The following is a 15,859-nucleotide window of genomic DNA, read 5'->3' as shown; positions in this document are numbered from 1 at the left end:
ATATTTTTGTATATTTGCAAACTAAGAATTGATTTACTAAACAGTTCTCTCTAGAATGCACAGTAAAATATCACCTCATTTAAAATGTAGTCCAATTGCCAGTCGAGCTCATTCCATGAGAAACACTATACAAAAAGATTACACTTCAATTGCAGACATAAAAATAAGTGGAAAAGAATCAGACACATATAGAAAGCTAGGGGTATAAGGGAGAAGATTCTTGCAGGAGACTCACTTTTGCCTGTCTGCCTAGTTTTATATCTTTAGCTCTTTATTTACAATGGCAATTTGATAAATATACCATCTTGACTCCCATAAAAATTGAAACAGTAACATTTATCTGTTCTTTTAAATTAAAGTATCAGACACACACACACACACCCATACACAGAGTGAAAGAGAGAGAGAGACTTTCTGGAGTTGGAAATCCAAGTTTATAATCCTTCTGAGAGAGAATTTGAAAAGCAAAGCCTCTAAGGATTACATGCTTTTGAAAAACCCATTTGGCTGCTGTATATTAGCAGTGATTCATGAAAGGTCAACTAAACAATTTCTCTGACAACCAGGAAGTTGTAATAATTTGAAAGAGAAGCAGATGATAAAGCACTTAGTTGTATATTGGATCTGTCCCTCCATGGCTGATAGAAAAAGTTTCCTCAGCTGGGTTGGATCAAACTATTAGCATAAAAGCCAACACTAGTACAATATTTTTGGGATAGTGATGCTCCTTCCTTGCTATTGGATAAGAAAGAAAATATCAAAATTTGATTTTTGGGAGAAACGGCCCAAAAACAAACACTAACAATGCCCCATTAACGTTGTCAAGCCTTGTAAGTGTTTTATTGAGTTACTGCATGCTCTTTTTATGCCACCCTTGTGAGGGAATTATGATCATATTTACCTTGATACATCTTAATCTGTCGCTTAATTGTTCAATACTACTTTGGTAACCTAATGTTTTAATTCTTTGGTCTACAAACAAAACACAAGGGTAGTTGACTAAAACTGGCACCTGCTAAAATGAATCTGTAAAAGGAGAAATAGGTATAGCTCAAAGAAGAAAAATCAAAGTTAGAAAAAAAGAAAATGTGTTTAAAGGATACTTGAAAAAGAATATTTGATATGGAAGGAAGGTTCTTTTGTACATGCATAGAGAATAGGTGCACTGGTTAAAAACAAACACACGAGAGAGAGAGAGACAGGGTACTGATGGGTGTAATAGATTAGACCAGTTCTACTCAAGAAACACAGGTAATTATTTTACTAATCTGCATGTTTCTTGCTAGTTTTTCCCTAACATCTGAATAGGAAGCAGACAGAACAGAAATTAGTTGTGTGGGAGATATAGGAAAGGGAGAAATATGTGGGGCCAGGATCTTCATTGCCCTGCACCTTATATATATATCAGAACAAAGTGGATGTAACACACTACCAGATTGAAAGAATAGCATTCTGCATCTATTTGGCTCTTGTTTTGCCTCATGTAAATGACTACACAGGATGCAGAGCAACAGGCAGAACCACTGTGTCTGCCATACTATACTCCCTTGCCTTCTACCGATCCTTCAGAAGCTGCTGGTCAGAAAGGGCTAAGATTGATGATTGTTTTCAATGAAGATTTCCTCCATCTAAGTTCATACTAAGTTCATACTAAGTTCATTATCTTACACTGATGGCCCCTGCTGCACAATATGTACCAAAGTTCAGGGTTTGCCATTGATAGGTGTGGGATAGCGGGGTGCCAGGCCGGCCCTTCACCATGTGCAGGGGACGGGGCAGAGCTTCCTTGCGCCCCCCACCCCCTGCACCTTGTGAAGGGCTGGTCCAGCACATCCTCCCCATCCGAGCTGTCGCTGGGCTGCGGGGCTGGATCAGGTAAGTGTCATAAAGGGCCAGCCTGCCCTTCCCTCCCTGCCCCCCCCATGCCTGGGAGGGTGAGGTCATCCCCGTCAGAGCTGGCACCAGGCTGCAGCTCTGCAGTGGGAGAGGTGGGCACCACACGGTGGGTCAGTGCCGCAGAGCCAAGCGTGCATTTGGCCCCCCCTCCAAGGCCTCATGCCTCCCCACCGCAGGTACAGACCCACCCTGCCCCAGGGCAGTTGGGGGCAGTGCCCTGCGTGGGGGGCCCTACGCCCATGAGGCGGGGGGCACAAATGCAGGCTTGGCCCCCGGGCACTGGAAACCCACAGTATGCCACTGACAGCTTCTGAGACAGCAACTGTTTAACCCTTGTAACACGTATCTGGTGAGTGTGATCAGGGGACAAGAAACTGAATGAGTGGAAAAAAACATCACATAGATAGGTCAAATCATGGTTTTAAAGTCTATAGGGAAAGCATTTACTTCATTTTACAAGGATTAATTACAGTAGAACCTCAGAGTTATGAACAACCATTACGAACTTACTGGTCAACCACACACCTCATTTGGAATTGGAAGTATGCGATCAGGCAGCAGCAGAACCCCCTCCCCACAAAAAAGCAAATACAGAGCAGTACTGTGTTTAAATGTAAACTACTAAAAAAAAAAAAGAAAGTTTTTTAAAAAAAATTGACAAGGTAAGGAACCTGTTTTTGTGCTTGTTTCATTTAAATTAAGATGGTTAAAAGCAGCATTTTCCTTTTGCATAATGAAGTTTCAAAGCTCTGTTAAGTCACTGTTGAGTTGTAAACTTTTGAAAAAACAGCCATAACATTTTGTTCAGATTTACGAACATTTCAGAGTTACGAACAACCTCCATTCCTGAAGTGTTCATAACTGAGTAATGTAGTATATTTAAAAAAAATTAAAACGGCAATTTTGTTCTTAAAACTTATTTCTTCAAACCTCCAAATTTGTGTTCTAAAATGTGCCAGAATATTACATTTTTTATTTGAATAATACTTGACATGCATGAATGATTTGTAAACATGACCTAAATTGTTAACATCTTGGTTAGGGCCTACACCTCTCCACTCACCCCCAAAGTGTTCTTTGGGTTTCACATCCTTTCTTACCAAGATCCATAGCAAACTTGTTCTGATAAGACCCAGTCAGAGGCTTCACCCATAGCAACATCTCCTCTGTGAACTGAGAAAGTAATACGAAGTCATAGAAGCCCTCCTGTGTGAACTGAAAAAGCATGATCACATACCATTATTATAAGATAGACAAATACTGGGAGAGGAGAAAAAGGCCTCAATTTTGTTTACAATACATCAGAAAATGATGATTACTAAGCAGCGTGGGAGCAACAGATTGGATGGAGGGCATACAGCTTGCTCTGCAGTTTTGCAATATGAATTGCAGTCTGAAGAAAGTACACACTATTTTTTAAGAAGTCAATGATTATATAACAAAAGCAATCAAAGATAAATGTCGTCTCACTCAGAGCCTCAGTGTTTGCTTTCCTAAAACACATCACGGGGCATGCACTAAGTATAATTGCTGCACTATAGGCCAAGTAGTGCAATTAGAGGATCAACAGTAAGGCTGTAATATCGTGCTTACAATGGTTTTTATTATTACGTGATTAGGGCGATAACTCTCATGATTCAGTGCATAAGGGCTAAGTAAGAAATAGTTTCCCTAATTGGTCATTATGAGCACACAGCATCCCTAGCTGCAGGTGTTCAGAACTATCTGCTTCCCTCTCCAATCCTGGGAGCGTGCTTTAAAATAATGATTTTTTTAAGAATACAGGCAGGGAGGGTTTTTTGTTTCAATCTTTCAGGGTGTGTGTTTCCTGGGTGCAGTTTTTCTGTAGTCAGGAACGTTTCCCCTTTCAAAACCAAACCCAACCCACCCCAACCCCAAGATTCCCAGCGCTCCAGGAGCTGGGGCTTTGAGGAAAATCAGCGGCGGGCGAGGGGACGAGCCCGCTGGTGCTTAGGCGTCCCCCATAAGCCTTCGCGCACCGCCCCTGCCCGGGCTCGCTCTCGGGGCCCGTCCCACGAGCGCGCTGGGCTGAAACGGGCATTGGGCACAGCCGGTCCCCGTGCGGCGGGAGAAGGGCGGGGCCTGCATTGCGTCACCGCTCCCTGCCCGAGCCGCACGAAGGGGCTGGCGTGTGGGGGGCGGGGCACACGGCGCGAGAGGCGGGGTTGACGCCGGCGGGGTTTTTTGTCACGTGACCCAACAATGGCGTCATCAGTGTGCGCCCCTGCCTGGGCGGTGGTCGCTTAGCTTCGCTTCGCTGCGCTGTGCAGGTCGGACTCGGGCACCCTCGCCCGCCCAGTGGCAGCGCGACCTTCGTGACCCGCGCGCACAGACATGAGCGGCCTGAGCCTGCTGCTGCGGGCGGCCCGCGCCGCGGTCCCCGCCGGGGTCCGGCAGCTGCGCACCGGGGGGCTCCGCCCTGCCTACGCCAAGGAGCTCTTCCTGGGGAGGATGGGGAAGGTGAGGCTGAGCAGCTCCCAACGGCTCCCGCCCGCCCGCCGCCGTCTGGGCCGGGCCCCGCGAGCGGGTGTCTCTGTCTCTATCTCCTCACCTCACCGGCCGCGCCCAGGAGCCCCTCCCCCAACTCGCTGTGTCCGGCCCCCTGGGGACATCTCTCCCCCTGGCGTGACACCCTCGAGTGCTTCGCTTCTTTGGGTGCCCTCTTAGGCCACGGCCTCCCCTGCGGCTTCCTTCCACGCTGTCGCAGCAGCCCTGGCCCCCGCAGCCCTTGCCTTTCTCCTGTACAGAACAGAGCACTTCCACCTCACGTTGGCTTTGTGCAGACAGCCCCCGCCCCGCCTGGCCCTTGACTGTGTAGGGGCAGCACGGCTAGAGCCTGCTCAGGGGTGGGGCTGTTACTTGCCTGGCAGGCTCTTAGGTGAGTGGAGTGAGCTGTGTAAATGTGTATCTGTCCCTACCCACCCTCTGTACAGCTGAGGTAGGCATTCGGCAGCTGTGGGACCCAGATTCTAGTGGAAGGGGACCCTGCCCCCAGTCAGGTTGCGTCATCTGAGACACACCTAGGCATGCTATACATTAAGCTTTTTCTACAAATTTCCCTTTTGTGCTGTCAGCAGTGGGAATGCTATTAAGGAGAACGTGTGAGCTTTTTAACACCATGTTGCTTCGCCTTAACTGACAGTGTAAAAATGGTGTAAAAACGCATGCTACGTACCCTCGTGTTTAAGCTGATGGTAGAACCAGTTGCTAATAATGGGTAAAAAACTTGCTAACGTAGATGTACTTTGTGGAGGCTTACTGGAATCCTGGAGTAATTTGTTATTAAAATAGCAGTATCAGGAGATATGTTTCAACTTGTGGGGTCAGAGGAACAGCTACCAAGAAATTTGTAGAAATAGATCTGCTAGGAAAGTGGAATGTGGCCTGAATAGTATAGGAGGGAGAGGAGAGACAGTTTATCTGGCTTTCTGACCTATTGCGCAACAGCTGCTAGGTAGACTTTGAGTCTGTTTGTTAGTTTTAAGTGATTTGCTGATCATCTCCCTTCTTGATTATTACATCCTCCTTTCCAACCTCACTGACGTGCACATGACTTCTCTTAAGGGTGTCCAAAGGGTAGTTGCCAAAACTATCTTTTTGGCCAATCGATCTGATCATGTCTTTCCCCTCTTTGAATCCTTACACTAGTCCCCCAAAACACCAGTTTGTTCAGCTTCAATTCAAAATATTTCACAATTTCATCCTGATAGCAGACCAAGTAATAATTGTATATCATGTCCTCTCTCTCCACAAGTGATACTGTATTCATCATTTCTTCTTAGTCCCACTCCTGTGTAATTTACCGTGGTTTTCCCTTCTACGTGGAACACTCCCCATTCCAGTTTGCCATCCTGCTACCCTTTCTTCATTTAAGTTTTTCATAAAAAAACCTCTTCTGCAACGAGACTTACAAAGAGTGAGTTTATAACTAAAGAGAGAAAAAAGCAAAATTGCCTTCACCTTCAATATTGCATGCAGTATTTCATGTGCTATAGGTCTGTCTTCTAGTTTGTAATGTTTTGAGACTTTGTTCAATTGTGTACCGTACAGTGCCCTGCATGTTTTAGGTTCTTAATAGATAATAAGAGCCAGTATTTGTATACAGGCTGAAATAATTCTGAAACTTAAATTTCTTTCCTTTAGAAGTTACAATTTGGACATTCTGCAATCTTTGTAGAATAAAGATTCTGTACTGCTGGGTTATCTGATTTGGCAGTAAAACATGCTTAGTACTTCACTTTTTGTTAGTTTAAATTTGTTAGGAAATAGAACTTGTGTCAAGGTGGGTTCTTTATATTCTATCTAAAGGAAGAATTAAGTGTGTAGTCAGTTTCACTTCCACATATCAGTGGACTGTTGGGAAGGCAGTTACAGAGGCACATATTCAAGTTTCCATTGCTTGTTGGTGGTTGTGTGTGCTTAGAGGGATGGAGGCAATGTTACACAATACATCCTGACTATATTGAATCCCTGCCTCTGCTGATGTTGCCTTCTGAGCAGCACAGTGAAACACAGTGTCACTTCTGCCCAGAACTAGCCATAGCCATTGTGAAAAATGAGGCCACTAGAATGGTCCCTTGGAACATCACTCTAATAAGTGCCCACTTCTACCTAGAATGCAGTTCCCAGATCTTGCTCAGTGTCTTAATTTTCAACATTGGTGTCTAGCTGATAGATATCAGTAAATTAAGGCCTTTCTGCACACAAATTGAAAAAAGTGTATAATGCAGGGGTGGCCAAACTCTGGCTCGGGAGCCACATGTGGCTCTTTTACAGTTAAAAGTGTGGTTGACAGAGCCTCCTATGCCTCTTCATATATCCCCATTCTCCACCTGCCAGACAGTGGGGGTGGAGAGTTAAGGGCTTCTGCCAGACAGTGGGGTGGTGGGACTTGGGGCTTCTGCCCTGGTGGGGCCCCATCACCACCCTGCCACAGGGCTGAAGCCTGGAGGCACAGGAGGCATGCCCTGTGCTCGAACTTCAGCTAATATTAATACTACTTCATTTTTGTTTTGAAGAAAGGGGAGAAAATAACTTAAGGACATCCTAAGCAACCAAGTTAATTGCTTAATTTTGTAAAGTATAATAAAGTCCTTCTAAAATAGGAATTGGTAACTAAATCATATGCTGGCTATCAGACAATTAAATGTCATGGAATTTACTTCTGAATGCTTAGCTTCAGATCCAGTCTTGCACCCACCGACACTAATGGGATTTTTGCCATTGACTTCAGTGGGAACAGGACCGGGTCTCTTAGTGTTTGAAGAGCATTAGCCTTTCTTCTGTGCCTTTAAATAAGCTATTCAGTCAGACTATTGGAGTAGATAAACTCCAATTTAAACCATAAATTATTAATCAAAAGAGAGATTCTTGAAGCATAAACTTAAAATGAATTAGGAGCTGAATAAATCCATATGAGGCATTAACCAAATTCACTAATGAATTCAGCGGTACTTCGATCTGTCATGTGCCAAGGAAAGGATTATGGAAATTAAGCAAACAAATTCAGTCCTATAGATCCTGATCCTCACTTAGGTAAAATTCAGCTCTTCTTGACACACAGCAACTTTTCTATACATCTGTCCTTTTCTGAAATTTTTAGAATTTACCAAATCCTGAATTTTGGCTCCACATTTTTGTAGGAGTACTTGAGTGAAGGGAGCATGACATATCCTGGCAAAGGAGGCTCTTCATCTGGAGGAGGCAGGGTGAGAGAATAGGCACACAGTCATTTGAGTGGTATTTCACATTGTTTCACATTGCTCATGTTTTTTTATTTATTCAAGTCTAATAGGTTGTAGTGCTTCCAACTTGCAATGAAAAACCCTTTGTGTGAGGGAGAGAATGGAGCACAGCAGAACGGCATCATGCTAGTCCGTACATTCTGTCATTGAGCGCCGACAGATGTGCGAAGAGTGTCACAAAACTAGTATATCATCCCTCCCTGGGAAGCGTACAATCTAAAATTGAATATGACCCAACTGAGGGCCATAACCAAAAAAGGGTACTAATTGGTCAAACATGATTCTGGTAACAAAGTCACATGGTTGCTCAGGTATCTACATGTTGGTAGCTCATTTCACCTGCTAGCACGTTTTCTTATATATGAACATTTTTCCTTCAGTTTCTCATTTTCAGGTGCTATTCCTATTTTGTTTCAACATGCAGTCCAATTGAAAACATAGTTTTTAGTATAGACCAAATATCTCATTTACTTGAAAGTTGTAAGCAAGTTTGCTTGTTTGAGACTATCTGAATTCCTGTAAACATTTTTCACAAATGTTCTTCCTGAGCCTGCTTTTTATTTTAGACTACCTTAATCATATTTAAAAACCTGTCATTTTAGGAGGAAGCTTTCCCTTATCCAGAGATTTCTAATGAAGAATTAGAAGAAATCAACCAGTTTGTAGGACCAGTAGAAAAATTCTTCAATGAAGAAGGTATGGTTTTTCATTTTTCCCATTAAAAATGACTTCTAATTATAATTACATTACTATAATTGAAATATTAAAAAGGAAACAATGTTCAACTTTTTGTGCATTTATCATGACTTGTAAACTGCATCACTGTTTTCCCTTGCATAATCAATTTCTCTTTTTGTGTGGTTCACTCATGCATCGATGGGAAGAGAGAGACTTTTGAAAGTAGGAAAATTATTGTAAAACCACAAATATTGAAAGGAGAGCTCTGGGGCAGATGGAGGAGTTGAAACTGCTTTTAACATGATTGTCCTTTTTAAAGTGTGTTCTTTTCAGAGTCCTCTAATTTATAAGCATCTGATTTTGCTCATCTTTCAAAGCAAATTCAGCGGAGGCAAGCGCAGAGTGAATATTTCAGAAGCTGTGAGCATATGCAAACCAAGTAATAGATGTTCTGCATCCTTACCTAGAGCAGTGGATCTATTTGGGGAAATTCAGCTAATCAAGCAAAGGCACAGTGTGCTGATTAAATGTTTCGTGGAGAGAATAGAGAAACAATTGTTGAATAACTCCTGATTAATTACAGACATGAAAATTAGTGTTTGTAAGCAAGCAGTATCATCCACAATTTCCAAATGGCAAGTGTGGGACAAAACTTCTGACTTCCCCAAGGACACTGAGGAAGTCCAGGGTCTTGACATGGATTAAAGCTGAGTTCTTGACTGCTAGTCGGACTAATAGCCTATGTCCCTGTTCACCGGAATAATTCATCAGTTTAGGCTATGAAACTCAAGAAATCCTTGTTAAGAGTAAATAAAAGACAGTGCATGTTTATTTTTTATGATTCCATAACCCTCTCTCTACCTGTACTCTTTAGTCTTTAAAAGCTGATATTTAATGGAGAAATAAAAAAATCAGATTACATGGTCTAGTTGATGGTGAGAATTATTTAATTTTGTTTGAGTTCTCTGTCAATTCTGGTTAATAGGGAAAATTCTGAGCAGCAAAAATAAAACTGAAGAGGTGCCTAAACGCTTGGAAACTTGATAATTGACACTGAGCAAAGAAGTTAAACTGAGCAGAATCTCTCTGAAGCTTGGCAGTTCTCATGTACCGTGCTGATGTGTCTGTATCACTGTAGTGAACAAACACTTTTCTCTCTCAAATGAGTGAACTATATACCCAAGTATATTCTTAATATGATGTGCTTTGACTTAAACCGTTTTAAAAAATCAATACAATTTTAACGAAGTAATGTCTGAGTTTCATCTTTGAACGAAGCATTGTATTTGACCCCTTTTACCTCATGCAGTGCTTGTAGAGTTACCTGCCTGTAGTGAATAGGAATCTTTCTCAGGGAAGTGCCACTGGCAGCTGCAGAATTAGCTTTCTTCTCAGGAAATTTTTTCAGAAGGATGGCTTCTGCCTGTGCTACTGCTGAACAGCAATATCATGGAAACTAATCCAATTCTTGTCACTTTACACTCTTGTTATTCTTCAGAACCTAGTAGGCAGCTGTGTAACTGGTAAGAACCAGATCTGTTCTTGCTAAAAGCTACCCAGTTTGTTAAAATTTACTAAGATAATGTGTTTGAGGCTGTTCCAGGACAAATTCCTAGTTATTTTTTGTTTGGAATTGTGAGAATTTTTTACTTTGCTGACTAATGCTTCATGCTGGTGTACACCTGAATGACCAATATGCATAGAAATGCTTGAGATTGGAGGGAAAAAAACTATAGATTCTCTCCACTTCCAAGGCGCTAGTATTCATGTGTCACCACTTGGAACTATAACTTCTGCCATTGGAATCTTCCAGTCAGTTCTTTCTTGAAGGCAGTCGGGGAAAGAGCAGCCTGAGAGGCTGTGCCTTTTTAGTTGGAATATTAGTTCAGCTTCTGAGAAGATCTTGTTCTTGCAGAAATCTCTTCAGTTTATTTTCTTGGGGGAGCCTTCTCTTCTCACTCAATAAGGAAATGACTGGAAGATTCCAAGGGCTATTGTTCCTGAAGAGTATATCTCCACTATGGAAAGAGGAGCTGGCTCAAATTCTATCCCACTATTGCTGCCTTAAGGACTAGAAGCAATAGAAGCAGGATTCCAAGGTCAAGTAACTTCTCCTTACAGGAATGTATCAGAGATTTTATTTCCCTGCAGTCTGTAATGGTAACTTCCAAATGCAGAGGATCATAGTTTTCCACCTTACATCTGCTTCAAAACTGTGGTAGTGAGCAGTAATGGTATAGTGCCTGGGATTGCTGGGGGCTGTTTGATGCTCTTCCAGATGCAAGGGAGAGCAATTGGGACGTATTAGCTGTTGTTCTTAAGGTAGTCTGAAGCTAGTAGGAGCAATTTCAGTAAAGTTAAATGGATGAAGCATGTCTGCACCTGCTGGAGCATGTATCAATGGGCCAGTGTGCTGGAACGTGTAGTCTGTTTTGCTACTGAAGATGCTTTGAGACGCTACAGGAGAATACTGCTTGTTGAGGGGCTGGGGAAAGTGTGACACGGACTGCTCCTCTTTCTATTAGCCATTTCCTGTTTTGCAGGTCTGTGTTCTCATGTTGATTATTGTGAATACAGGTTATGCTGCTTTTAACTTGCATTAGCATGCCATGGTATTGAGAACGCTGCTGCTGCAGCCTGCCTGCTTGCACTGATTCAAATACTTATACGGAGAGGCACACTTGCCGTAACCAGTCATGTTTCTATTTTCAGTGGATTCTAAGAAGATTGACCAAGATGCTAAAATCCCACCAGAAACTCTAAAAGGATTGAAGAGCCTTGGACTTTTTGGCATGCAGATTCCAGAGGAATATGGTGAGTAAAAAAAGATACTGAAAATAGAGCCAAACAGTTTCTTAATCTTCCTTTCAGTACAGCATGCACCATTATGCATCTTATGCCACTTTCCCCTGTATCCAGGTCCTTGGCTGAAGTGGACACAGCTTGATGTTGCAAGAGCATCTCAGTCTCTCAGCACTTGCTGATGATGCATAAAATTCTATTTGATTAAAAGAACTGGCTTACAAGACAAACTCGTTTCTGATGGAACTGCCTATGTCAAAGCCATCACCTTACACTCACTTGAATAAGCAGTGAACCCATTTGTCCACTTTAAAAGCGTAATGTTGAGACATAGCTGTATTTTATTAAACCAAAAAATCCTGCGTCTTCTGTAGCTTCAGAAGTGTCTGTGGGCTAGAGGCACTAGTTCCTCAAAGAAATAACCCCCAAAGTTGTAGAGAGGATGAGGATAATGTTTTCATGCCTACTTATGTACACAGCTAGGTAGTCTTGAGACTGTTATAATTTAAATTTTTTTATAAAGATGTAAAATAAGAAATGAGATGGTCCGTTGCCTAGCTGTTATCAGTTGGCATTTTCCCCATAACCAACATAGAAAAAATGGGGTCTTAAGCAGAGACAGTGGCTTTAAAAACAAGTTTGGGCTAGTTGTCAGCATATAAGGGGCAACCTGAACTACAGTGCATTTGTTGCAGTGACTATAATAGTGCTGAACAAAACTGGAAGCAGACATAACTGAGAATTCTTGTACTTTAGTTTATATCTTCTTTTAACCCATATTCGTGTGTGCGGATGCATGCAAGTTGATTCATTACCTATTTGTGTTTAATTTCTCATGAGGTAAGAGTTGCAGAGATGCATATCTTACTTCTGTGGAAATCTGACGACAGCATCCATGTAATCACATTACAAGACAAATATATAACATAGATAACTAAAAAGAAAAAAATAGAAGAGTTTTGAATCATCAAATTTTGGGTCATTTTAGTCACAGGAATTTGTAACAGATTTAAATTTTTCTTAGAATATGTTAAATTATCTCCTTCTCTCGTACTCTTAAAATAGTCTCTATAATGCCAAATGGCTCTTCTTACGTTACTCAGACAAATTTTTGCACAACTAATGCTGTTATGAGGAAATAATTGTGTTTGTATGTAGATGGCTAATTAGATGCCATTTCTATGTGGGGATCTCAGGCTCCTTTTTTTGAAAGATCTAGTTTTTTCTCTTTATTTTTTTTGTATTTAGTCTATAATGAAATATTTTAGTAGCCAATACAATGCTGAGTTGGTTGGTTCACCAGGAAGAAACCCATTGACATGTATCTATTTGATTCTCATATAACACATTTTATATTAATCATACCTATGACAATCCTGTTGTGAAAGAGAATCTGATTTAGCCTAAGCCTCTGTATGAGAGTTGCTGGTTCATTCATGCTGTGTTTACAATCCTGTCTTCAACTTTGTAAAAAAAAAAAAACCCGAAGTTCTGGCATAAGAATTTTTTGCAACTGCTTCTCATTAAATGGGACATAATTGCATTCTAAAGCAGAGTAGGAAAAATCAGTAAGGATTGTGAAGGAAAGATTGTCCAAGAAGTACAATAAATCTTCAGAAGTCAGCCCCAGAATTTCAATTTCAGGTCAGTCCCATACCTGTTTTTCTGTGTAATCAGAAGTACCAGCAGTCCTCCTAGTTTGAAAGATCATCAGCTAATGTCCAGTAGATCAATGCATGGTAGTCTGCTTTATAAGCCAGTGGCATAAATCCAAAGATGCCTCTTGATTCTGACAGATGAGATACATTAGTAGATTATCTAGTGATGAGCCTACCTCCTATCCCCTTGAGCTCATTCATTATGGGACATTAACAGAGAGATAAATCATGGCTCTGTTCCTCATCGGTGTATTCCCACGCTCAAGAACAGTGGAAACAGCTTCTGTATTTGTATCAGTTACATCCACAGTATGTAAAGCTATTGAATAATGCACAGTTGTGGTTTGTAAGTTAATGTTTATTTGGATATGTATTCCAATTGTATTTTAATTATAAAAATGTGACTTAAGTCTTGGTCTTTTTAAAAAAAATTACCTTTGGCATAACCTGTTGCATAATATTAGTTCCAGGCACCAAAAAAAAGAAAGAAGAACCTTAGATTAAATCTGAAATAAACTACTACTTCAGCAAAAAAATCCTTAAATGTGTTTTTCCTCAAACACAAATATGAACCTGGAAATTTCAAGTAAAAAATCCACATTACTTATTAGCCTGCCCACTTTTCTCCCTCCTCCTAACAAATAAAATAAAAGCATCCAGTAACAAAGTTAAGAGCACTAAAACAATCTTCACACTGCCCCTGTGGTGCTGTAGCATCTTTACATCTTCAGCTGTAATCACAAATTAGTAGAAGGCACTGTGCTTGTGCAGCTTCCAGTGGAAGTGTTGAAAATGTGAATTTGTGAACTATAAACATTGGTTTTGTAACTGGTTTAATAAAAGTCTGAGACTAAATGATGCTCTTTCACTATGTGCTCTTTCCATCTAATAGTTGTAACTGGATGATTTGTGCCTTGAATTTGTGAAATCTTTGAACTGTGAGTAATATACTGCTTAATCTGGAATTGTTAGTCTTTTCTTTTGACTTTATATGGCCACGAGGATGGAGGTTGAAGGCTGAGCAACCTCTGTACAATTAAGAGGAAGATGTTAGTTTTTGTGATCACTGTGATGGATGAAGAAGGCAGTTAGTCATCTGTTCTGAAAGTAGCAATAAAGGTCAGAGTTAAGATTACTGGATGACCTAAACTGTGTATTTTAGACTTGCGGATACTTTGGTGGTTTGTAAAATAAAATCCGTACCTGGAATTTCTAACACTTGCCTTTTTAGAAAACTATAATGTTCTCACAAAGTGTGGGTTGAATTTTTTGCTTAAGTGACTTTTTCATCCTTAATTTCAGGGTAGCAAATTTCAGGGTCTGGAATTCCCATAGGCTTTTAAAATGTTAAGTTTTGTTCAGTGACAGGAGAAACCTATATATCTTCCATGCAGAGATGGATCCCATTTTTTTTTTCCTGACAGCCACTCACCTCCACATGTGGCTACTTCCTTCCATTCCTTATACTGGACCTCTTGTTCCCCAGATGACTTTCCTTCTCTCAAACTTAGTTCATCTGTCATTCTTTTGAGGTTTGTAGGTGAAGTTGTTTTGGAGGCAGTTTTTTTTTTAAAGTTGTTTAAATTTGAAGAGAGAATAGGCTAGGCAAACCAATTGAAATATCAACTTCAGGTTAATTTTTTAACCTCTGATTTAAAAAACCTCTCTGCCTGACATTTTGCAGGAAAATTTCATGTGAAATTTCAGATTAGTTTATTTTGGGTTTGACGGAGGGGTGGGGTGTGATGCATGTCTGAAAATCAGGCTTGTAACAGGAATCCAGCTTCAAATTTAACCTCTCCAAAATCTCCTTTGAGATAGAAGAGACATTAAAGCTGGTAAACTGAGATTTGTTTTGGAAACATTTACTGAACCATAATAAAGCAATGATAAAAACAAGCTGGATAACACATGCATTCTATTTATTATTTTGGAAAGTCTTGAAAGATAGTTCAGTGCACCAAGGCATATGCCCAGGCAGACCTAATGGAATATTTGGATACTAATTAACTTTTATTATAAAGTAGATCTTTGCTGCTTTCCTGTCTCATTTGTGCAAAATAGTATTGTTGTAAATACCATGCACAAAAAAGGATGCTTCTAATATCAAGAATAGCCTGCTATCCAGCAAGAACTTCTGCTTGTGTACACACTTCAGTAGAATGTAAATTTGAAACCAATTATTGACCTGAACACATTTTTATATTATAATTATATAATCTGAAACCAATTATTCAGTAAATGTGAACAGGTTTGTCACTTTATTCTGTTGCTGAATAAGAAGTTTTGATGAAAATGGATCTTGATATAGTTACCTACTCATTCTCCCCTTCCCCAGGTTTGTCTGCCAGGCTGTCAAATGAGTTTTTGCAAGTTTTATGATTTTACTGTATTAAAATTGGCCCCTCAAGGGACATTCCCAGCAGTGTGGTATTTCTGCTTTTTTAGATGTTGTGGTTGATACCACCAGAGGAGACTGCTGGGAGACAGTACTGCAAGCTCTTGAACTACAGTTCCAGGTGCCACAGCAGAGGCTGCTGCTTCACTTCATAGAATCATAGAATATTAGAGTTGGAAGGGACCTCAAGAGATCATCAAGTCCAACCCCTTGGTTAGAGCAGGACAAACTAGAGGTGGTGGGGATTGAACTTACAGCCTAATACATGCAAAGCATGCGTTCAAACCACTGAGCTACCCTATGGGTAGCTGTGTTCTGCAAAATGAACCTCTCCTCCTTGTGTTACCTGTACTGAGCATGGGAACAGTAGAGTGGGGGACAGAGGTTTGGTTAGGGGTAGCAAAGATCATTCCTACCCATCCTCTACTAGCTAGCATTATGAGAGGATGTGAGAAGCAAAGGTGGGACTGCAGGGGAGGGAGAAGGAAACCCAGCAATGTCTTCTCCTGGTCTCCTCTTTGCCCCCATACATTTTCCCAGAACTGGGAAGGGGCAGTATCTAGGAGGAGTTGGGTAAGGGCTATGGGTGACTTGTGGAGAGAGCTCGGACATAGCCTGGAATGGTGTCCTGGGAAGAGGAAGAACTGGGCAGAGGTAGCAGT

General features: G+C 41.1%; 1 protein-coding gene across 1 annotated transcript in view; it reads left to right on the top strand.

The window, feature by feature from the left end:
* Positions 1-4,142: 4,142 nt before the first annotated feature.
* The window catches only part of ACAD9 (acyl-CoA dehydrogenase family member 9), a 56,592-nt gene continuing 44,875 nt past the window's right edge, over positions 4,143-15,859 (top strand). The window contains exons 1-3 of the mRNA XM_067543783.1: positions 4,143-4,377; positions 8,264-8,357; positions 11,052-11,153. Coding sequence (XP_067399884.1) covers positions 4,252-4,377; positions 8,264-8,357; positions 11,052-11,153 — 322 coding nt within the window. The 5' untranslated portion in view covers positions 4,143-4,251. The remainder of the gene's footprint in view (positions 4,378-8,263; positions 8,358-11,051; positions 11,154-15,859) is intronic.

Source organism: Emydura macquarii, unplaced genomic scaffold (genome assembly GCF_026122565.2).
Source record: "Emydura macquarii macquarii isolate MOO-44397 ecotype Brisbane River unplaced genomic scaffold, CSIRO-AGI_Emac_v2 contig_968, whole genome shotgun sequence".
NCBI lineage: Eukaryota > Metazoa > Chordata > Testudines > Chelidae > Emydura > Emydura macquarii.
The sequence above is the reverse complement of the archived record's forward strand: the minus strand, read 5'-3'. Positions and strand labels throughout refer to the sequence as shown.